The sequence below is a fragment of the Uloborus diversus genome, chromosome 1 (genome assembly GCF_026930045.1).
Source record: "Uloborus diversus isolate 005 chromosome 1, Udiv.v.3.1, whole genome shotgun sequence".
Classification (NCBI taxonomy): domain Eukaryota; kingdom Metazoa; phylum Arthropoda; class Arachnida; order Araneae; family Uloboridae; genus Uloborus; species Uloborus diversus.
This window is the reverse complement of record NC_072731.1, coordinates 106,238,083-106,262,678: the sequence shown is the minus strand read 5'-3', so window position 1 is coordinate 106,262,678 and position 24,596 is coordinate 106,238,083. Positions and strand designations below refer to the sequence as shown.

Genomic DNA, 24,596 nt, shown 5'->3' with positions numbered 1-24,596 from the left:
CTCTCTGTATGTAACTTTATATAAAAAAATCTAAAAGGCTCTTTGGAAAGAGAAGCTATACTTTAATAATCTGAACAAAGAGAAATTACCCTCTGAAGGAGGGTAACAGATTTTACACCACACAGAGCCTTAGGGTTTAAGCCACGTTACCAATCCTGATATGGTAATAATACGTTTAAGGTAGGCAAACACCCTAATTTTTTTAAAAAAATCGATTTTGAGATTTTGAGAAATTTGGAGAGTACCGGTGTTTTTCTTTCTAAATCCGCAATTTTTTTCAAAAGATGAATTACTGAGAAAACTAGTAGGAATTTACTAAACTCAAATGCACTGCTTGTAACCCTAATTTTCTTTCTCTTTCATGGTTTCCTCATAACCACGTTTACAAAATTTTTACTCATGCCAACAGCTCTAGGAAAAAGGTATTAAATCTAAAGATTTCAGATTTTGCAAAAATGGTAATTGAATATAATACTGTGATATAAACCTCGAAACATTGATGTGCATGCAATATGTGGTTTTTAAATAATAAAAACTTAAGTGGCAAAAAGCACGTTTTTCGGGGGAATTTTTCAAACATTTACCCATAAAACCTGTTTTTAATTGATTTCTTCCAAATTGGAGGATTATACCATCTTCTGGTATCAAACAAAGAGACAAACACAAAAATTTTTAAAAATTCTGATAAACAAATCACTGAAAATGTTAGGTAAATGGTAGTTTTTGCTAAAATTTGCTTTGCTTTTATTAAAAAAGAAAACTATATAAAATTATTTTTTCTACAAATAAGTAGTCTAAATGTGTTATTTATGTCACATTTAATAATCGTATAAAGTTTTAGAAATGTGCAATAAATATTGACGAAAAAATACTTAGGCTGTTCGACTACCTTAAAGACTGCTATAAAATGCTGCTGTGTAAGTCCCTTTTACTGATATCGTTATCATAGAACTATTTAACAGCACTGGCAACGATCAACACACCGCAGAAAGACCAGAATTCAAACCTCATGTTGAATGACAAATCATGAATGCTTCTCGAGTGATAATTTTTATTACAGGCTATTATGTTACGATCAGTCGTATGAACGTAAAACTTTATATTTTACTATTCAATTCAATAGTTTAGAAACGTTTTCGATTTAGATTTTATTCACGCTATTTTTACGCATAGTTTTGTCTGCTGACCAAGACTCGCCATTCGAATAAAGTTATGCATATTAAAAATATCAATATGAAAAGATGTATTGCTTTAAGAAGATCCGATGGAATATAGTAATACATTTCGCCTCAAATATTCTGACTTATTTTGGACAAGTTGTTTATGATAAAGTACATTTGAATGTGTTTCGAATGCTATTTAGGATTCATTATGAATTTGAAAAAGTGGGTATAATTTCTCAAGCCATTATATAAATATAAAATTAGCAAACAGTTCATAAGGAAACATGATATAGCTTAGAACTATTTTTCAATCCTAAAACATTTCTTTGAGAGAACTAAAAGATAATATCAGAATTTCAGACAAGAGACTTCCATATGACTAAATATATTTTACATTTCTATGCTTTAATGAGCTCGATTTATCAAAAGTGGTCTCATAAACTCTGAACACGCCCCAGTATTTCGTTCAGTGTTGGTTGGAACGAGATTTAAAAGATTTTAATTTCAGAAATAGCTCAGTGCTGGTGGTTCTCATCGAAAGGTCTAGTTTGTGTTCGTGTTATTCAAGTTTATCATGTATTTTAACTTCTTATAATTATAATATTTTGTGGCAAGCGTTCTCAAAATCTATAAAACTGCCGATGTTGTAGCAGTCAGCAAGTTTGCACTCGTGTATGACTTTAGACGTGCTTAATATGTTTTAATCAGTTTTAATAAATGATGTAAGTGTTTTTAACCTTTGTAAGTTTCTCGTCAGTAACACGTAAGTTCCGCATGCTGAAGCGAAAGTCTAGGACATTGATTAAATGTCTCGTACCTGCAACATGGAATTTTAGACCTATAATAGTTTTAGCAGAATTAATTGATATATGAGAAGCTTTAAATCTTGCTTGGACTTTGACATACTTGTTGTATGGTTTACATATATCTAATGCTCAGTTCAATACCTGACGAATTGGCACCATAATCTGGATAAGTTGGAGCAGGATCCAATATCTAAATTCAATTTTGGCCCAGATCGACCTAGTTTGCTTGCAATGGATTAGCTCCCATGTTGTATTTGGAAATGATGTTGCTAATACACTTACTAGGGAGGAAAGTGCAGAGCCCACTGCCCCTTCTTCCAAACTGAGAGCAGCTGGAATTCAGCCCCTGTTTATATCCAAAGTAAATGCTTCTTGGAGTTTTTCAACAGTTTATGCATGGTACGCAGCTAAGTGCAATGGATTGTCTGTGCAACACTTCTGCCTTAGATATCTTCAGACGGTCATATTGAGACTCGGAACTGGTTATATAAAACGTCTGAAAGTCTGACCTTCGGCAAAAATTCGAAAAAAAAAAAAAAAACAATTGCTCAACCATCGCGTCTGCCTCTCGTATAATACACTATATTGATACATGTGTAGGGTAACTGCTGCATAAAGAGGATATAGTCTTTGACTTGCTTATGCGGCATGAGCTCTTCATCTGGATCTAGATTCCTAAAACGAAAGAATCAGAAACATCAAAAGGGTCTCATCTATGCCCTCATATATTTTAAACATAGTTATTGTTTAAAGCTACGAAAAATGGAGAAATCATTGCTTAAAAACAGAGCATAAAATTGTATGACTGTTATGAATTTATATTTTTCAGTAAAGAGAAAAACTAGTGAAAACAACTGAAAATAACTTTCTTGTGTGTGAGAATAAAAATAAGCTCTTAAATAATTCGTTTAATAATTCAAAGGATATTTTTTATTCAAAATACGTTTGAACATGGCAGCTCTTAAAAAGGACAACGTTTATTGTCTACAACGCCTAAAAACTAAATCTTGCGTAGTAAACAACCATACATGTAGTTCTGGCTGTATTAAATAACTACAGGTTCATTACATGTTATGTTTACTTTTGGTACGTTGCTGTGAATACCTCACGTTTCATGGTGTATTAAAAAAGTAGGGGGAGGACAGGGGATCAAATAAAGAGTTAGGGTTAAGGGCTCCAAATTTCTTTTCGGCCCTGAAGCTGATTTTTTTTTTAAATTGATGTATATTATTGAATTTTATCGGTACTAATTACATGATCTCTAAAATGCGTGAAATATGGCCTCATTAATTGGGATGAATGTCCACCTTTTCGTGCAAAATTCTGTTCTAATACAATACTGAAATTAGTTTTTTTTCCTCTGCAATTTTTAGTTTTAATTTTCGTGAAACAAATCAATCCTCCCAGTAAAAAATCAATTTTAATTTGATCATCATTTTTTTTTAATTTTAAAAAGAGAGGAAAGGCTTTTTTTAATTTTGGAAGTGAGGGTGCACTTTTCTATTTCGTTCCCCCTGTTTACCCTCTATGCAAATAATAAAATTTCAATGTCACTCAGAACATTATTTTTATTTTAGGCATTTGGCTGTTTTTTGGCCTGGGAGACCCGTCATGTCAGCATCCCTGCCCTCAACGATTCCAAATACATCGGAATGAGTGTCTACAACGTTGTCATCATGTGTGTGATTGGGGCAGCCTTGTCTTTTGTTCTGCGGGAGCAACAAGACGCCGCTTTCGTCATCATCTCCATCTTCATCATGTTCTGTTCGACGACGACCTTGTGCCTGGTGTTCGTTCCCAAGGTGAGACTGGTGAGGCCCCATCCAATCAAACATCTGGATGTGCGTGATGCCTATCCCACTTTTTATACTCTTCTTTCCCTTTTATATTTAGAGGTGCATTTATTGTTGGAGAATATTTTTCGGTAATCGTTAAGTTATTAGGAATTTATTCATTGGCAGTTGTTTCAATTGATCAAAAAATTACCTCCCAGAAAATGTAAATAATAAAAAGAGAAGCAGTTGAGAAGCATAGCAAAATGTGCTTCAGTTGTTCATATAGAGTCGAACTTTTGCTGTAATTTATTTTAGGTGTACCTATTTCAGGTTTTATGCACTATTTAACATTGCAAACAAAATATCAGTAAAAAGAATCATTTCTGTAAATACACTTTTTTTTCATTAAGTAGTACATAGTTGATTTATGTACTAAAAATGAGACATTTAAATTGGTCTTTGTCAATTACTAAATTATCTATCCTAAGCTAGTTTTTTCCTACCCCATCACAGTAAATATTTAAAAAAAAATCAGAGGTTTCTGCATTAAGTTTTAGTCCTTAACATTAGAAATGACCCTTTTGGGTATTTTAGACAGGGATTTTCAGTGTCAAGGCATATTTTATTCTTTGTGAAGAAGTGGTAAGGAGGGGGGGGGATTGATATGACATATTTCAGGTTACTCCATGGACGGTATGAGTTGATATTTGGCCCAGAATACATACATACCTTGTTTTATATAAAATTCTTTTTTTTATTTTGATTATTTTGTTTTCAATTCTTAAGAAATAATTTGTTTAAACAATGTGCATAGTTAAATTCAATCAGCTATAGTCTAATAGTAGTGGAGAAGCCTACAACTAATCAGAAATTTGAATATGCTGTTAAGCTTAGTAAAACTCATCATTATCTTTCCATTATCAAAAGTTAACTTTAAAGAAACCAGCACTGATATGAATCTTGTAAAACATATTGTAAATATGTGATAGTATTATTTCCAGTAAGAAGTTTTTCGTTTCTTTTTCAAACAAATATGTACAACATGCAAATTACGATATCCCGATTATGGTAGATAGATACTGAAGGTTTACCTTATTGACGATCGTCAGTATGGAATAGCCATAACCGATCAGGAAAATGTCCTCCAAATTATATTGAATCAATCCTCTATATTTCACTTCTCCACATAAATGTACCTCTTTGTATGGCCATACCTGTTTCAAAACTAATAGAACTATTGACAATGCGTAATCAAGTAATGTAATAGAAGCTGGATAAATGTTTGTTTTGATTAGAAACAGAACTGGCCTTTGCTCATGCTTTTGCGCTTTTACAGATTTTTTGCCAATTTATAACATACACATTTTCTCAAAAGGTACATAATTAAATATTATTCTCAATCTCAACTTTTATTGAAATGAAAATTACGTAAATGTGTTCTGCCTGTAAAGGAACAATTAAAACATTTTGAAGCTTGTTTGGTTTCCCAGGAAGTTGTAATTGCCGTATTTCAAATAGCAATGTAGCCAAAGTTTGCGTTGGTTTCTAGTTTATATGCCAAAACAAAGGTGATTGACCTACTAGCAATCCTTAGAAGTAAACTTTAACGGGGTACTAATAAGAGCTAAAACTCAGATAGAATTAATACGTTGGTTTAAAGAAGAATATATACCGTTCATTTATTTCATGCTGAGATAAAAAGGTGGAAATTAGTTAAAATATTCAGGGAAATATAAAATTGTTTTAAAAATATGTTAGTTTTAGTTATAATTATCAGCAAAAATAATATATTTCGTAATCGCATATATTATAGCGTAACTTCTTTCAATAGAGTTGAAATTCTCATAACATTTTTCGATAAGTATGAAGTCTTCACTGTTTAATAGAAATTTATGCATACTTTAAGAATATCTATTCCTTCACATGTAAAACAAAAGAAAAAGAAAAACAATCTTGCAGACTTGAAACAAAAAAATACTCCTAATTTTGTTTAGAATTGAAATCTAAAACTATTTTAGACATTTCCAGATTTTAGTGTGTACTTTAGAGTGACGCTTTTTCCTCTTTTTTCTTGCCTTTGCACAGAATATACTTCTTTTTATTCACTTTCAGCATGAGCATGAGAGAAGGCACTTTGCACAACTTAATTCCATCATTTTTTAATATTTTAATGCTGTGTATACTTTTGTGTTTTCATTTTCTTTCATTAAATATACTAACATATGTTGACTTTTTTGCAGATAAAACTAGATACATCTAACGTGTTTTATAACTTCAACAAATTTAAACGATTAATATTTAACGATTTCTACCATCTTTTTTTTTATCGGATACAAAAGTATTGGTTCATGACAACCACCAGCTAAAAGAAAAGAAGGCAAATAGTGATGTGATACATAACATTCTCTAAACTTCTGAACTGAATTCAATTATGTTGAGTTAAATATTTAAAAAAAATTATACCAATAACTTTTATTCACTTCTTACGTCTACATGAGCTGCACATGTAAAGTGCGATTTTATAATGAAGCAAAAAAAAACAATTTAATACACAATTCGACTAACTGTGCATACATTCTTTATCAAATTGGTCATGATGGGGGATTACTAGACTAAGTCGAAATTCCTGTGTTTTAACCCAGCTTCAATCGAGGATTTTTTAAGATGCAGAAAGTCGTCAGCATCTTTACTGCATGATTATGCCCACAAATGTTTATTTGCCTTGAACACGTTCAGCTAATTTAAATTTGTAATGCATTAGCATCATGCGAGCCAAGGTGCTCCATCGAACGGGACTCTAGCCGTCGAAATGGTGGTCCCCCATCGATAGTCGTTGAGCGTCAAATAAAAAAAATGGATGATAACTCATGGAAAAGCATTAGGTCTGCAGATAGCGAAAACCCAATACGCATCCCGTTAAAAAAATATATATAAAATTATTATTTATATCATGTAGTTATAGATTAGGTAAAACCATATAGTTTCTTCAATTCACTTAAGATCACATTATTTATTTTTCTAATCATGAAATAAGTGCGTCGAAATCAAATAATTGTGTCACAAAGAAAGCTGGCTATGTATTTTAAGGAATATTTTCAATAAACGTTCACGATAAGCAAAAAATAAAATTTTGATATGTTTATAAAGTACAAAAAAATACAAAAGAAATCAAGTTCAGATACTTTTATTAAACATAAATATAACACAAAGAATATCAGATTTTAATATTTTATTAAACTTGAATATAATATTCAACGGACAGCAGTTTGTTATATACCAGATTGGTCCTTTTTTTTTTTGTTTTGACATTTAACTCATTAATCAAAAAATAAATTATTTTAGAATCCATTTTGTCTTAAAATAATGTCTATATCGTTTTTAAGAAAAGAATTAATTCAATTAATTTTTATCAAATGAAATATTTAAATTTAGTAATATATAATTTATACCTTGACAACAAAAGTTAAAGAAAATCCTGATAGAAGAACATCTTGAAGTTTTAGGGAGTAATTTTCGGAAATGTCAGGAGGTCATTCTGTACTATTTGTGAGGTGCACCATTCTATTTAGGAAAAATGGACGCCCCAATAAAACACTTGCGATATGTTATGAGTGAAACTAATTCAAGTAGTTTGAATCATAAAGAGACATGCGTTTCTTTCGTAGCTTCTTTCCTTGTACTGACGACGAAAAGTAAAGAAAACGCGCATGAGGATGGTCATAGTTTTAAGACACTTTCGTTGGTTTGAGCAATAACCTTTATCGATATAAATGTTTTTAAAAGATCTTAGTAAGACAGAGAAGTTAAAAGAACATACTCTGTCAGGACTATATATGCATGGGTGACATTTTTCAGCGCTAAAAGTGTAAACTCGTTTTTTAAAAAACCGACGGGGGGATTTCTATCTTTCAATTAAGAGGTTTATTGTTCCTTTTGAAGATTTTAGGACGGATATCCGTCGACTTTTTTTAAAGACGAATATCTGTTTTCAGTACTGAAGTGCTTCCTCTCCAAAGCCCTGCTATGTTAGCAACATCTTTTATCCAGATATGTGACTAAATCTCCCCTTGGATACGCCTCTGCCTGGCAGTAATATTATAAAAACATTATTTCTAAATTCAGCATTTAAAATTGCCCGGGTTCTACTGATAAGATGAATCAGTTTTTTTCTTCAAATATTTAGAAGCTCACTTTTTTTTATCCAAAACAATGAAAATAAACTAAAGATAAAGCATTTCTATGCCCTGACAGATGCCTATACAAATTTCTTGCAGTAGTAGAATAGCATTACCCTAAAAAAACTATAGGTTGTTTAAAAAAAAAAAGGGAAATTATAGGAACTTTCAAAATTTTATCCAAACTGAAATAAAATTTTAGTTTAGAAGTTTTTTCATTATTTTCGATTCCCATAAGTGAATGTTGAGTATATACAATTACGTAAGAAATGAACTTTGGGCAAAATTTAGTGCACCACTTTTGAGGTTATATGTACGTGTTCCTTTTGCGGATAAAGTGACTCTTTCGTTTCAACAGAGAAACTTATCATACTGATGCTGAAATAACTTCCATATGGCAATTTACGACAGAGTGTACTTACATCAAACTGTTTTTACACTTGAATTCAAGATACACATTTATTGTCAAAACAGAAAAATGCATTATAATTCTTTATTGTATTTAGAATAGCTTTCTTTACAAAAGAAATAAGGTAATTGTTAGGTTTCAGTTGATTGTTATGTTCTAACAAATTTCGTAGAAATGTGACCCAAATAGCTACATTTGTTTGTTTCGGGACAAAAACTTCCATTTAAGTGATGTGATACACAGGTAATACTTGGGCACATATAGCAAATGGCAATTATTCAAGCGAAACGTGGAAAGAAAAGCAAAAATCGCCTATAGACCTGAAACAGATTTCTGTTCATTTCAAGAAAACCAGCAGAAGGCAAATTACTCACAACAGCTATATTTTTACACCACTTAACGCTGATTTCAGTCACTCATGCTCAACATAGTGAAATACAATAATTAATTTAAAATAAGGAAAGAAAGTGTAAGACCTTTGATTTGTCCTTACAATGTTCATTTGGTGAATTGGAGTGAGAGATCGGTGTTGAATTGATGCTTGTGTTCGTTTTGCGCAGTGTGCATCTGAAATACTTGGGTGTTGAAACTTTTATATAAATATTGACGGTTAGATTCTACGCGTATGTTCAGGCATTTGTTTTTTAATCACGAATAACAGCAAAACACAGGATTAGCATAAAAGAATGCCGCGGTTTTTAAAATTTATATTTTATAACCTATTAAACCTAGCACAATAAATGATGCATAAATATAAAGTTAAACTGTGATTTTTTTTTCTTTCTCTGACAAATATGCGATGTGTGCGCCATTCGTAAGGTGACACCGACACACATCTATAACATACATTTAGGAGTGTTTCACCGTCAATTTTTAGTAATACTACACATACGCGGTCTTTCAGTTCCTGCAATACTGTAATCAATGGTGGTGTATAAACCGTCCTCCTAAAAAAATCACACGGGGTTAGGTTTGCGGATCTGCTGGCCAACGCATAAATTACTTGAAAGGGTAAATCATCGCCACCTCCACAGCCCATCCAGCGTTGCGGAACGCCAATGGCGCAAAGAAGGGGGAGGGCATAAATCCCTCATAGTGGTTTTGGTTTGAACATTGCTGCCAATCGTAATACAGTAGTTAAATACATGTGTAAGGAATGGTGTGACTAAAAACCCCTTTCAGAAGGAATTTCTGTCTGTGCTAGTGCGGAACATGCACGTTTAAATAGTTACTTACGGTCAAAAAAACTTGGACAGTTTTTCTTTATTTTTATGTAGTACTAGCCGTACCCGACGCGCGTTGCTACGCCAACAAAAAAATACATCATTATACTGATTTTCATGACAATCGGTTGAACGGGGCAGAAGTTGCTACTCTGCAGTGCCACCTGGTGGCGAGTGGCTTCAATGAACATATTATGCACCTTCTCCGTGGAAAAATACATATACATAGCAATTTTCATAATAATCGGTCCAGGTATCAAGTGAAGCCGTGACTATACTCAAATTTTGTACTCACGCAGTTTGCAAGATCAATCAATCGCTAAAAATATCAAATAGAAAAAGTTTTAAATTCCCCTGTTGCATGAAAAGCCATAAAACAATAAAGAAAGCATTTATTTGTTCAAACTCAAGAAAAATGGGAACAGCTAACTTCTTATCAGTGAGATCTTTCACGCGAATTAATTTCTGCAGCCGATAATTTTATTCGTATTTATCCAATGGATTGTGACTTAAATTGGAAAAAAAAGGAACTATCGATCGGATTTTTTTCGAACTGGTCTATAAACATTCCCAGTACCAAAAATAACAAACGGTGAAAGTTTTAGCCAAATCTGCTGGGTAGTTTTTGAGTTCATGGATGACATACAGACAAACATTCATTTTTATATATATATATATATATATATATATATATATATATATATATATATATATATATATATATATATATATATATATATATATATATATATATATATATATATATATATATATATATATATATATATATATATATATATATATATATATATAAATATATATATATATATATATATATATATAAATATATATATATAGATTTATAGTGGTAAGTGTAATAATTCATGAAATATAATTTTTTAAAACTGGGATAGTCTTTTATGCTGACCCTGTACAATAACACTTAAAATGGGTAATAATTTCTTAAAATTAGTAAAAAACGTGACAAATCTCTTGTTCCTCAGATGCGATTGTCGTTATTGTAGGCAAACTAATGCACGAACACTGTCAATGGAGAAACGGTGAGAGACTATCCAAAAGGTGTAGAAACATTTTACTAATTTTTACCGAATAATGAAGTCGAAAAAAGTTGAAAATAGTGAGAGATTAAAAACCTTCTCCGCAGACGAACTTCATAATTTTTTCCCCCGTTTCTAACGCTACTACAGACGTTTCCGTTTCAGCTTTTAAAGATTAAGGTAAATTTTCGTAAATGATTTGCTGTCCGTACCGTTGTAGTTGTTGGAGCTGTGGGCCAACCCTCATGCTGGTGATAAGAGGGTGCGAGCCACGCTTAAACCACTTAAGAAGTCACGGCGCAGTTCGGATGAAGACGATTTGCAATACAACTTGCAGCTTCTTCAGGAGGAGAACAGAAGATGCAGACAGAGATATGAAGATGTAAGTACTCAGAAATCGTTCAAAAATGCCAAGACTGGCAAAACTTTTTAAATAAAAGAGCTTAATAAAATCTATGCTTTTTGAATACTGAGAATAATATACAGTTAATACCATTGATTTTTAAATAAAAGAAAAATCAACGTTTTAATTTAGAAAAATTGCAAAACACCGCAGACACATGCTACAGGGTTTTAAGGAACCCCTTTTTAAATGCAAAGAAGAGTGAGTTTTTAAAAGAAAAGTCATCCGAGGAAAATGACTTTACATCCAAAAGCTCCCGCTTTTTGCAGTAAAAAGGGGGTTTCTTGTTACTCCAAAACACGTGTCAGCTGTAATTTGCAATTTTTGTGCATTAAAACCTTTATTATTCACTCATTTAATTTTCAAGCACAAAGGTTTTTTTTTTTTTTTAATTCGATACTATATATTTTTAGAAATAATATTGAAATAGTCAAAAGTTAAAACATATTCAAGTTTAATTAAATGCAGAACTGCTATCTTTGTCCTAAATGGACCAAAAAAATAATGCTTGAGTTTTTCTCATTTGGTGACACTGCTTGAAAAAAGAAATATCTAACCTCGTTATTAGTGAAAATACTAACATAAAAAACTAGCACAAGCGAAATTTTCTATAGGGAATCGTCCACAAATGATGGCATTTTTTGAGGAGGAGGGGGGACGGTGAAGTTTCGTCGTTCTAGGACAAGGGAGGGATTGGGTAAACGTAAGTGTTTCATCGCAAATTTTAGTTTAAATAAAATAAAATAAAAAAAAAACCCGGCAACATGCTAATGTATTATAGAGTGGAAGGGAGGGATAAGGTAAAGTATAACACACACTTTGGGAGGGTGGATCAATCAAGCATGTTGAAAAAATCTTGTGACATCATTTATGGACAGCCCCTTATCTCCTGAGGCACACGCATAGTGTACCTTAGACGATGCTAAGCAGGTTCTATTTTCACCAGAAATGAATTATTTGCCTTTCGAATGAGTTTCTTTTACTCCACAAATGCGCTTCACAAAATATGAAGAACTACGTCTATTATAACTAGCGGACTATGAGACTTAATAAAAGGTCTTTTCATAATGTCTGTTCGAGTAATTCGGTGCCTTTTTCGGTGCAAATATACGTATATCATCCATTTAAAAATAAATAACATGCTGCAGTATTCTTTTTCTTGTAAGACGTAAAATTCAGAAATTATTTGTCTTTACTAGATCTGTCTTGTGCAGTCAATAACAATTATACTTTAACTTCAAAGTATAATTTCTCCCCCCTTGGTTTATGACAGGTTAGCATCGAACTACAGAAGTTAAACATACGTTTGCGGGAAGCAGAAGAGCCTTTGATATTAGTGACACATGGTTACGACATGACTTCTCCCATCGTAGAACTGCCCTCCCTAGAAGGTGAGAATTTATGAAATAAACTATTCTTAACTTAGTTGAATGTTCCTAACCAAAATCCGTAAGAGATAGAAAAATAGCATAGTGACGCAAAGAATGGATTAAAAGATTCAATCTTCGCGTCATTATTATTATTATTTTTTTAGTCTCTTTGACTCCAATTCATGACAACACGTAACCAAAATGAATGTTCATAAGAAATTCATAATGAGGTTTGTTAAATAGATTTTATACAATCTGAGATATATTGTTTGTGCAAATTCTTTGTGTAAAGCAATATAAAACGTTGGTTTTCTGTTGCTCAGTAATATTTCCATCTTCCATCGCATGTTTATATTTCAAAAGCGGTTTACATTTGCGTACTTTTACCTACAAAAATTGAAAAAGAAAATGCTGCAAAATTCATATGTAAGATTTACTTTCTATGTGTTATTTCTGTTGCACGTTATAGGCTTTGACTGTAAGTATAATGTAATACAAGGAACGATAGAAGCAATTGTTTTGTATTGCAAAACAAAAGTGGATTTGTCTATGATACTATATATTTATTGCATTGAAAGTATATTTTGGTTTACTTCACTTATGATGCATCCAAAGATATTTCTTGTGCTACCCACAATGTAAATACGAAGGCTGGTTAATAAGTAATAAGACTAATTTTACTGCCGCGAAACCACTCATCGGAATATTAATTCCTGTGGCATGAGAAATGTATGTTGTCTGTATTAACAAAAGCTACCAATAGTTGGAGCGTACGGACTCATGTTCCTGAGTATCACGTGATTAAATTGAAGCCTGTTGGCGGGCGCCTACGGGAAAAAGGAATAATTTTACTGTCCCAAACCACTCATAGGAACGTTAATTTCTGTGGCATGAAAAATGTCTGTTGTCTGTATTAACAAAACATGTCGATAGTTGGCGCGTATAGACTCATGCTTCTGAGCATAACGTGATTGAATTGCAGCTTGTTGGCGGGCGCCTACAAGACGCAGCCACTTTTTAAAATGAAAGCGTCGTTGGAACAAAGTTATGCGATTAAAGTTTGCTTTCCACTGCAAAAATCAGCATCGGAGATCTTTGATATGATACCTGAAGTTTTCAACGATGAAGCAATGTTTAGAGTCAGTACTTTTTGCTGGTAAAAAGCTTTGAAGGAAGGCAAGAAGAATATGGAAGATATTGAACGTGAGGGACAACCTTCACCGTCAATCACGGATACAATGATTAACACTGCTGCTATTATTATCAAGAGGAATCTCAGAACTATTTTACATCATTCAGTTCTGGCTGTTTCCTCAACTTAAGAAACCATTATACGATGCAAACATTTTAAAAGCAACAAAGCATATCTAAACTCTACGGAGGCAGTTTTAAAATAGCTCTCACAGAAATAACGTTCACAAGTTTTTTTTTTTTTTTTTTAAGTTGACAGAACGTTGGAATAAATGCATTTAGCCCCACAGAAGTTATTCTTTAAAAAGCCATGTAAATCATGACAATTCATGTTCTTCTGTATTTTTTTTATAAATGTAGTCTTATTACTTATTGAACAGCCCTCGTATATGATTTCAATTACATTTGATCTGTTCTATTTTTTATTTAACAATTAGTAATATTTATCAGTTACAGAATGATCGGATAGAGAAATACTAGCATTGATATTTTTGCCACTGATGTAACATTTGTAGCACACACATAGCTTAGCAGTATTATTTATTTAAATACAAAATGTGTTACTTTGATCCGAAAGCTTTCAAAAACTTTCAATTCGCTGAGAGCAAAATTTGAAAGAAGTTCATTCCTTTCTAGCACTCATGAAATTCAGAAAGTGCTTGGCAAATATTGCATCTCAGGTTCTGCGCTTCTTTTATTCTTTGTGAACTACTTTCATACTCTTTTGTCGAATTTCACGAAATATCTGAAAACATTTTTACATAATGAGAAATGAAAAATGCATATGATTTCAGAGTTGAAAATAAGTAAATATGAAGCTCAGAAGCTCCAGCTATTTTAGTCTATATTTTATTCATATCCCTCTCGCTGAATTAAAATTATCCCGTCACATAGGGTTGCGTTGTATGCATTAACTTTTAAGAAAAACAGAATTGCAGGTTATGTTGGACATTTAACGTCAAATATTTATTATTTACGCCCATTATTTTTCGATGCTAAAGTACACTCTATAACAAAAAAATCAAATCACCAAGAACGAGTTGTCAGATTGATTTGAAGTTTTACAAACCGAAAAACATTGATGTAGGAAAGTATTGTACAAAATGAAAGCAAAGTGACCATTTATTGCAGGAAAAATCTCAAATGAATGGAGGTTTAGGTACATCACATTGAATCACCTCTAGCATGAATGCACGTTAACTACCTCTGGTATGAATGTGCCTGAAGCATGCCGCAGTCGTACTGTTAGGCTTTCTTAGTGTTGTATATCAATATTAGGTGCTACCATGTTTCCTAAGCATAGCACTCCATAACATCACCTATGCTGTAGGTACAGCAAAGACACTATCCTGGCGTTCACATCGTTTTCTTCACAAGTGTGCACCATTGCATTTTTGTCGACATTGAATATTCCGCACATGAGTTGAATATTTGCCAAAGCATTCAGTTGCTGTCCAATCTCGTCGAAATTGCTCGTGCCAATTCTGATCACCGAAATTACAGAGTACACGATCAGAAAATGCCTGATGCAGTAATTGAATTGTTTTACTGGCTGTATGGTAGCATAATATTCCATTTTTACTATCACTAAACTCTCAGTTGTCAAATTGTTCTTTTTTCATGGCTGCCAACAATTTACCGCAAAGATGGTTGCAAGTTCAAATCTTACGTTAATTTTGGGACACCCTTTACATAAAAAACGGAAAGTTGAATCTGTTATTCAAGATAGTAATTCAGAGCAATTAATTTTTGTCGCTCAAACTACTCTCCGTACTGACGGAACGGAGAGTAGTTGCTGTCCGCTCGGCGCTAATGACATCTGTGAATGGCATTTTATCACTTGTGATGTATCTAAAGAAGCGCAAAAAATAAAATTGAATCTTAAAATAATTTTTTAAAATATTAAACTTTGGCAAACTATTTAAAAAATGGTTAAATCCTTAGGATGCTCTTCCATAAAAAAAAATACGTTTAAAATTTTGGAAACGAACCTATTTTGAATCTTGATGAGATTGTAGTTATGCCAGAGCAAGCAACATATTCATATGAACATTTATTGCTCTTCTGTGATTTTTTAAAAACTTGCCACCGATTTATCGGATACCTTGCATTTTAACATCTAAAAAGTCTACAGACCGAAACTATACAAATCCATAGTTTGTTTTAAAAATTGCTTAAAGAACACACCGTAGCAATGTAAACAGAACTGTTTCTTTGAGATTGTAAGTTCATGGCCTACATAAAATTGTGACTGGATCTAAATTCTAAAAGAAGTAAAGCCTGAAAAAAATGTACTCCTTAATGAGTGTGATTTTAAAACTTGTAAATGAAATAAGTTAAATAAATAAACGAGTATTTTTGTAATCATTGATAGTATATAGATATGATTTTTTTAAAACTTTAGTAAGTGAAGAAGAATCTGCTGAAGACACTTTTGGGAGAAGACCTTCCATGCCTGTTAAATCGCATTCAATTACAGTTCAAAAGAGAAGGTATAACACATTTTTCATAAATACAATTTTTTCCAGTAAACATTTCGTCTTGTAGTAGAAATAAACAAAATTCTCAACATTCAGTGTACTTGCATATTTCTTACTTTTTTGACACATCTTTTCGCAATAGCAAGTACATCATGATATTTTCTAACATAATTTTGTTTAATATGAAGTGTAAAACTTTTGGTATAATTTAATAAGCATTATTATGCAATGTGTTGCACTGATAAGTGTTGTTGTTGTTGTTGTTTCTCATCCCCGAGACCCGCAGAGCTAGATCAGGACCATGAGTCCATCCACCCTGAGCCCTATAGTTCCTTTTTTTTACTATAACAATAAATGCAGTTGACCATAAGCAAGATAAACTATTTTTTAACTAATCTTTGTCATTGGTTGAGCAATGATGTTAACAAAAGAGACTTATCGGTAAAGCAATACACCAGCATAAGTTATTATGTTTTCAAAAATTGTAGCGTGACAAACATTAATAAATATATATTATTATGAATATGTTAATATATATTATTACCAAATTATTAAAGCTCTCTGTTAATCCAATAAAATTTAAGAAAACGGAAAGTAAATGTATCTTGATTCAAGTTTTTTCCTGAAGTATCCATTTAACACCCACAAAACACATCTAAGCTTACAGTTTATGTCTAAAGAATCTTATATAATATTCACTCACATTAATATACATTTTTTCAAACATTTTCTTTTCCAGATTGTCCGATATTTCGTTTCGAATATCCACGATGTCTGAGAGAGAGAGCAGCTACGTACGAACCGACGAGTCTTCAGTTCAGATGTCATCCCCCCCACCCACGGAAACGGAACCCGCATCGTCTGTATTCCAGTTCCCTGCGGTACCCCGAGTGGTCGAGGAACCACCGCCCCCAAGACTATCCCCGGCTGTTTCCTCTTCTTCCAAGGGTGTCCGCAGTCGGCAGCTTCTGCAGCCGCTCACTCTCATGGACGACTCTGGCGGAGCGGCGAAGTTTGCAGACTCTGACTCGAGCGATGGGTCGGGCAAGAGTCCGGGAAGCCGCAGCAATCATCAGCTGCAAGAGTATCAGGAGTCTGATGACACATCGTATGCGCGCGCAATCCACAATGCCCAACGAAAACGAAGCCTCATGAATGGACTCTCTTCAAGTGCCGAAGAAGACACGGACAAATTCGAAATGGCCACATACTCTGAAGGTAATTTTGCTTATTGTTTTTAGAAAATAGCGTGGATGCCCATTATCCTAAGATTGATGATACATCTCCCTCAAATGCTCCATAGTGTCATGATACCATGCCAAGAAAAAAGATAATTACTCGTATTTTATCGAGCATTTATCTTTCTGAACTAACTTCTCTAAAAATATCAACTGCGCAATCTGCGCGAAAGATCATCTATTCCTTGAATTATCTGCTACATTATATAGCAGCCCTGATACAGTCGGACCTCCATATATCGAAGTAGCAAATTGTCGGGAAAAAATTCGATATATAGAAATTTCGATATATAGAAACGATTTTCTTTTATCCTAAAAGTCTCCTAAAACATTAAAATTAAAGCTAATTTACGTGTACTCGTATGAAACCCAATTTCAAATTGATACGATCATCGGATCAAATAAAAGTTAATAATTCTAAAATAATAGAAATTAGTTTTAGGCCTTCATACATACATCTTCATTCTTCAATTCAACTTGATCCGCAACATTAGGGGATTTTCGTTTTGACAATGTAATCGAAAGAAAAGTAAAAAATCAATCTACTTAACTTCAATGATCTTTATAGCAGCTAAAATGAGTAGGAATGCTAATCAACAGACAAAAGGGAGAACTTGAAACTGATTTTACAATGTTACCGGTTACAACTAAGATTTGAAATAAACTTGAGGGAATTTAAGAACTTCAGAACGAAACAACGACCTATCTACACACCCCCTCAACTCCAGATTCCTTATGAGTTTCGTAGCAACCTTAAGTGAATATACTTTTCTCCCCTAACCTTCAATTTTCATGAGACAAACAGTCTAAATTGGAAAAAAAAATCTATGAATGTTTCGAAAAAAGTTCGATATATAGAGATGTTTTCAATATATAGAAACAGTTTTTCTATGTAATGAACATAGAAATTTGCTGGGATTTCGATATATAGAAAATTTCGATATGTAGAAGTTCGATATATGGGGGTTCGACTGTATTTTAGTCTAGAAGCTTTTATACGCAAACGATCTAGTTATATTTCAGCTGCACAGCGAAATAATTCTAACTTATAGAAACACTCATTTTCTTAATTAAAAAAAAACTAAATACCTGAAATGCTGTTTGGCATTCAGTGTTGCAGTCAGAGACACAACTTGGCTTTTTTTTTCTTTTATTAACGTGAAGCTTACTCATTCACATTTTTGAGAGGAATAAAATTTCTTTTGCAGCAGTAAAATTTACAAAAGCAGTGAAGAATGTAATAGCAGTGGCATTGTGTGTGTGTAATAGCAGTGGTGTGACGCACAAAAATGGGAACTGCAAGTTTTCGAAAAATGTAAAGCTTAAATGCATTTTTAACACTAAAAAATTGAACATTTTCCGCAGAAGAAACGCTCTGGACCCTCATCTGTCTCACCCCACATCATAGAGTGAATATTATACTCAGGATAAGTTTCATATTGTCAATACTTAGACCTAGCAATGACTTCCTCTTAAACCAAAAAAAAAAAAAAACTAAACCCCATTATCTTTTCCTGTGTTTGAGATAGGTTTGAAATAATTAAGGGCAAGCAACTATAAATATCTCGGGTTTTTTTTTTTTTTTGGACGTCACGAGAGTCCTGCACTCATGCGTCATGGGGAAAGTTATACAAAAGGCCCATTTAAAAATTGCGCCAGTGGTAATAATGATAAATTCCACGGAAGATATTTTTCTAAGGGACGTTTGATTTTTAGCAATCAAAATAATCGACATTTCATACTTAAAACTAAAATAAAAAAAAAACTTAGAATGCAGCATTTTACACACTAACTGATTCCCTCTCACTATATATATGAGTATGCTAACATTTTACTAAATATACTAAAGTGAGAAAACTCTAATTGTTATGATCTATATTTTAATTTTCAATGCTTGAAATATGCTTTAGAAACCTTAAAAATTTCTATTATTGTTAAAAATGTTCGCTAAAAATTTTCCTATTGTAGTTTGGTGTGATAACAATATATAGAAAAAACTCGGATATTTGCCAATTATTATGATTTTTACGAAAACAATTAAAATATTTTTCTTCCGAGAAATGAAGTGTTATTATTAGTGGAGGGTGGCCCAGAGCGAGTAGTGCTTTTATTGCAACAATTTTGGTTTTATTTCCTAGCAGGGTTCTTGAACTTTCAAATAAAAGTGATTTTTGCATTATTTCAAACCCAATACTTTTTTTATTATCAAACATGCAAACACTTGAAAAATCCGCTTTTCCCTACCAGGGGGCCTAAAGCGGGTAAGCCGTTTGGGTAAAGCGGGTAAGCTTAACTAATTGTGATTTGGTACATTTGCCAATCAACATTGAAGTTATAAATGATTAATTTCTTTGACTATTTAAATTCCAAAAACACATATAAAAAATTACTTATCCAGTTTAAATTGAAAATCTAAGTCAGCACATTTGTTTATGAAACATTTAGAAATAACTGATTAAATTAATAGACTAGCTAATTGCCATCATAAAAATTAGTCTTTAAAATTATACTTATCCTATTGAAATAGAAAATCTAAGTCAGTATATATGTCAAGAAATTATAAATAAATATATGGTTCAATTTCATACCCGCTTTGCCCGAAAGCACGTTTTTTCCCCCTCAATACTTATAACCTTAAATTAAAAAAGAATTAAAAAGAAGCAAAACGAAATGACCATCGTAGTTTGTAGGTGGATGGTGTTAGAGTAACGTAATATGACTGATATTTAAAAAAATTATCTGGTGTTCGACTAATCACAAGTTTTATATCTTCAGTTTTATTAGATATATATCATTTTTTTTTAATTTTAAGCCTGGTTACGTCGTGCCGCTTCACTGCTACTTCGCTGTGACTGATTAAAACTCGGGGTTGTTCAGGTAAACACGACATACGCATACATTGCAGCTTGCACTCCTTGCGGCGGCATAGAATGCCTACCCGCTTTATGCGAACTACCCGTTTTGGGCCACCCTCCCCTATACATGAAATTCCTAATAAATATAAATCGAAATACGTATAACAACGGGAAATAACATTAGAATGACGTAAGATACTATAAGATGTAAACTTTAGATCCATAATATAATGTAGAGCAATAACATTTGAATCTTAAGCTTGAATAAATTTTTCGTGTTTCTGAATTTGAAAAGAACTTTTTTTTTTTTTTTTTTTGATTAATTAAATCAGGATGTAAACTTCATTCAGATGTTTCGGATAATTTGCTTTAAATTAAAGCATTACCGATAGAGGCTTTATTACAAATCTGGATTGAAATAAATTTTCGCAATACAACTGAATGGAGTTCTTAAAACATTTTTGAACGAAGCGGAAAAAATTACTAACTGCTTCGACCATTTCCAGACGGATATCAATATTTTCAATATGCTTCGTTTCATCATTAGTAAAAACGAAAACTTATGAGTTAAGTTCTTGTGTATGATGAGATGAAAGAATTTCCCATTACAGAAACCATTAGTACTATAATGAATCTGTATTTGCGTGTGATGAACTCTTTTACGTAATAGCTGAAGTAATCATAGGGGTATAACTGAATATCTAATAAGAGGGACACATTTTTCTTCTCTGGTTTTTATTTTATTTTATTTATTTATCTTTACGTGTTTGATTTTTATACAGATAATTATGTTTTAAAAAGATCTTTTTAAGTGCACTGATAATGCTTAATAAAAACATTAGTTTAGAATTTAACATTATGAAAGGTTACACCGATAAAAAAGGGCGAATACTAAAATTCTGGCTTAAAATGTTTAGGTGTTTTGTTTTATCAAGGGAAAAAATGAAAATAATAGTTTCAGGTTTATATCTACGGATATTTTTTACTTTGAAGTATGGAAGAAATAAAAACCATTTTATTAGCATCTTTTTTTTTTTTTTTTTTTGAATTTTGGAAATAGCTTCTAAAATGACTATGCATGCCTTACCTTGAAAATACAAATAAACTTGTTTGAAATCGCTTTATTGATGAATATTTTTTTCATTAAAAATATTTCATAGATAAAGGTTTTCACTGTTTTTTATATCATGGGTCAGTGTATTTATGTATTATTTATATTTCACTTTAAAATTTGAAATGCAAAGATGGAAAACATTTTCGGGATACTATGGGGGAAATTGAAAGCTTAAAATATGCTGCATTGGTAGGGGGTATTTTGAAGATAGAAAAAAAAATCTACTCAACAATGTCACAAAATGTAAAATCGATCATTAACGACCCGGTAGATGAAGCACACTCCCTACAATTATTTTCTAATTTTATTAATTTTCCCCAGAATTTTATTTTCTTAGAAGTCAAGGCTAGAACATACCGCATAAATTTGAAATGTCAACCCGTATTTCTATGATTAAATGTTTGTTTAAATACATACGATTTTTCAAAGAACGTTTTTCCTGCAAAGCTCCCTACATGCAAATTTCCTGTGCAAATTTAGCTGTCAATTGATTCTACAAATAGGGAAATTATTAAGACATATTCAAGGTTCTCATTTACATAATGTTACTGTCATTGATTAACTCGTTGAGAACAAGTTAAATTTTATGAAGTTAAAAAGGATGTGAATGTATAAGAGAGCCATTTGACTTCAATAACACGTTAGCCTCATACTTATTAAAACAACACAGATAAAACCGCTACTGCCGTCAAAATGATTTCTAGTCAAATTAAAATGTTTCTCAAACACGACCCCGTACTTCTTTTATCTTTCTAAGAATGAATTGTTGCCAGTCGGTCATTTTTAAAAAATAAAGCAAACCAACAAAATTAACAAAACAGCAATGAAAGAAGTTCATCAGCTTTAAGTTATAGCATAGATCCCAGCTAAAACGAAAAATAAATATGACAAAATAAGAACGAAATCTTAATATATCTATAAAATACAGCAAAAAAAACCAATAATAAATTTATAAAGAATAATCAAAATGTTGCACAGTAACCCAAATTTGAAAAGTAGGTTTTTGAGATTCAGAAAATGTATGTCTGCCTTTCGGTCCGTCTGTCTGTCCATCAGAAACCCACTTCGTTGCGTAAAATTGGTTTAACAAAACAACTAGGTACTTTTTTTTTAATTCGGTTTTGGAAGGGTACCTTCTGAAGCAACATTAAAAAAGTTTTTTTTTCCCCTACAAAAGCATTGAGAACACTGCAAGCTCTGAAAATTTTCTGAATTTTTGGTTTTGAAACAAACAATACGTTATTGATAAAAATATCGAAACATTTCTCGTTGACTTAACTTTCACGAAAATTAGATATATTGACGCACTTAAAGAGTGCGTCAAGTCTTTCCCAGTGAAAATTACTTTCCTTTTTTTTTTTTTTTTTGATGCAAACGTTAATTAGTTTTTTTATGTGTTTCTCTCTTTTTTTTAAATTTAATGTGTTTTTTAATGTTTTTTTATCGATTAAAGTTTCTTTAGAAAAAGTAAATGTTATTAGCCGCTTTTGAAACTGTTAAAATTGTGTTGCTTCTTCATTTATTTATTTCTTTACGTATTCAGATTCGCAAAGGTATGTTGAGAGAAATGTCCGTTTACGGTTTTGTTCTTTAGCTTATCTTTGGTGAAACTTTGTGCAGAAATTTTTGACAAAATTACTGAATTGACTGTATTCCTAAAAGAAAACTAATTAACAGTTTTAACTTGCTGAAAAACATAGCCTTACAGTTTAACAAACTAAATTTGATCTTATTTTTTTCTTATCACATTTTTGTTTTAAATGAGAGATGCATATTTTTGATTTAGAAATTAACTTTACAAGTTATGTTTGACATTATTTGCAAACTTATCTTACTAGGCGAATATTAATTTCCCGCTAAAAGGCCGATATCGGTAGCAGTATCGTTTAGTTAGGCGAAACTTCTTGTCTAAAATTAAGATTAAAATTTTTAATTAAGTGGGACACCTCGAACCATTTAGCTAGCGACAGCTTAGGTAGAGCAGCACTCTTGACTTTTTAAAAAAATTCGGAATGAGATACTCACTTTTCTTGACAGTGAATTTTATTTTGTTACTGCTGGGACTGATTATCATTATTTTAAAACTTTGTTTTGCGTCAAGCTAAAATGGTATTTTATGGATCTGGCAATTTGAATCCCGATTGACTGCAGCTTAAACGATTTCATTAATTAAAAAAGGTGAGGGCAGTCGATACCTGTTTTCAAACTACGACTTTTAACTGGTGATCAGAATTATTGGCGTTGTGCCAATCCATGAATTTTTCCTTTTTCAACCCAACCATAAGTGAGCTTGACCAAGATCAAGCCTCCTTCTACCAGAAACTGATTCTAAATTCACAAAATGACTTATTTGTTTTGTTTTCATCTGGTGAAAAAATGATTTCTTTGTTGTTGTTTTTTTCGTTCACAGCTGAAAGTGATTCCAATGTCCGACGGTCATCTTCGACAAGGAACGGCAGGCGGCGAGCAAAGAGTTTAGGTGCTCTAAGAGACACTTCGAGAAGAACTAGTTATGGAGCGACAGATACTTCCGCCAGTGGACAAGTATCAGTCATACACAATCGAAAGACTGACCCGAGCATTCTGCCATTCATCCCATATCTCAGTCAAATCATGAGCACCCGCAAGTCCCCCAATGACGATGAATCCACGCCCCTTTATAGCTCCTACCCTTCCGTTAAGTGTGATATCGTCGAGTACTTATGAAAGCTGCCACAATGCATGAGAAATGAGAACTTTCTTCCATTCTAAGGTGGAGCAAAGGCTCATGAAAGCCAGTTTTAGTGCGCCACAAGACACCGCCATGCATTTGAATGCGGCAACATGCTCTCCCCGACACGAGTGATCATTCAACTGGGAGGCAATCGATGGCGAGCGGTGGAGAAGTATTGCGCGGCCGTCGAAGGCATCTAATTTTATGTAAATTGAAAGGTTTGATTGATCTTCGAAATATCAAATGCATGCGATTCTACTCAAATTTTATGGAAATGAATCGGTATTTCAGCAAGGGAGAAAATCTGGTGACATATTTTTACTTTCTGGTTTTTCTTTTTGCATGGAATTGTACGTGTCTAAATAAAAATAATAATAATGTGCTTTTAAATAGGTAAAATATAAAAAAAACTCTTGTTAAATTAAATTATATTGTTATTTTAATTAAAATAAAATGTTTGCGGGTTTTTTCAGTGCATTATAGTATAAGATTGCTTCTATAAAAAAGCATTCCACAATGGTAAAATTGAAAGAAAAAAATCATTTTGGGTTTAATATTGATATCTCCTTCATGCCAATGCAAAATGAAAAAAAAAAGCTATTATTGCTGAAACGTAACTTATA

The 24,596-nt window shown here is 32.4% G+C and overlaps 1 protein-coding gene across 1 annotated transcript in view; it reads left to right on the top strand.

The window, feature by feature from the left end:
* LOC129218281 (gamma-aminobutyric acid type B receptor subunit 2-like) overlaps positions 1-23,966 on the top strand; it is a 157,589-nt gene extending 133,623 nt beyond the window's left edge. Inside the window, exons 14-19 of the mRNA XM_054852548.1 lie at positions 3,547-3,780; positions 10,830-10,991; positions 12,286-12,403; positions 15,978-16,065; positions 16,793-17,271; positions 23,671-23,966. Coding sequence (XP_054708523.1) covers positions 3,547-3,780; positions 10,830-10,991; positions 12,286-12,403; positions 15,978-16,065; positions 16,793-17,271; positions 23,671-23,966 — 1,377 coding nt within the window. The remainder of the gene's footprint in view (positions 1-3,546; positions 3,781-10,829; positions 10,992-12,285; positions 12,404-15,977; positions 16,066-16,792; positions 17,272-23,670) is intronic.
* The last annotated feature ends 630 nt before the right edge of the window (positions 23,967-24,596 follow it).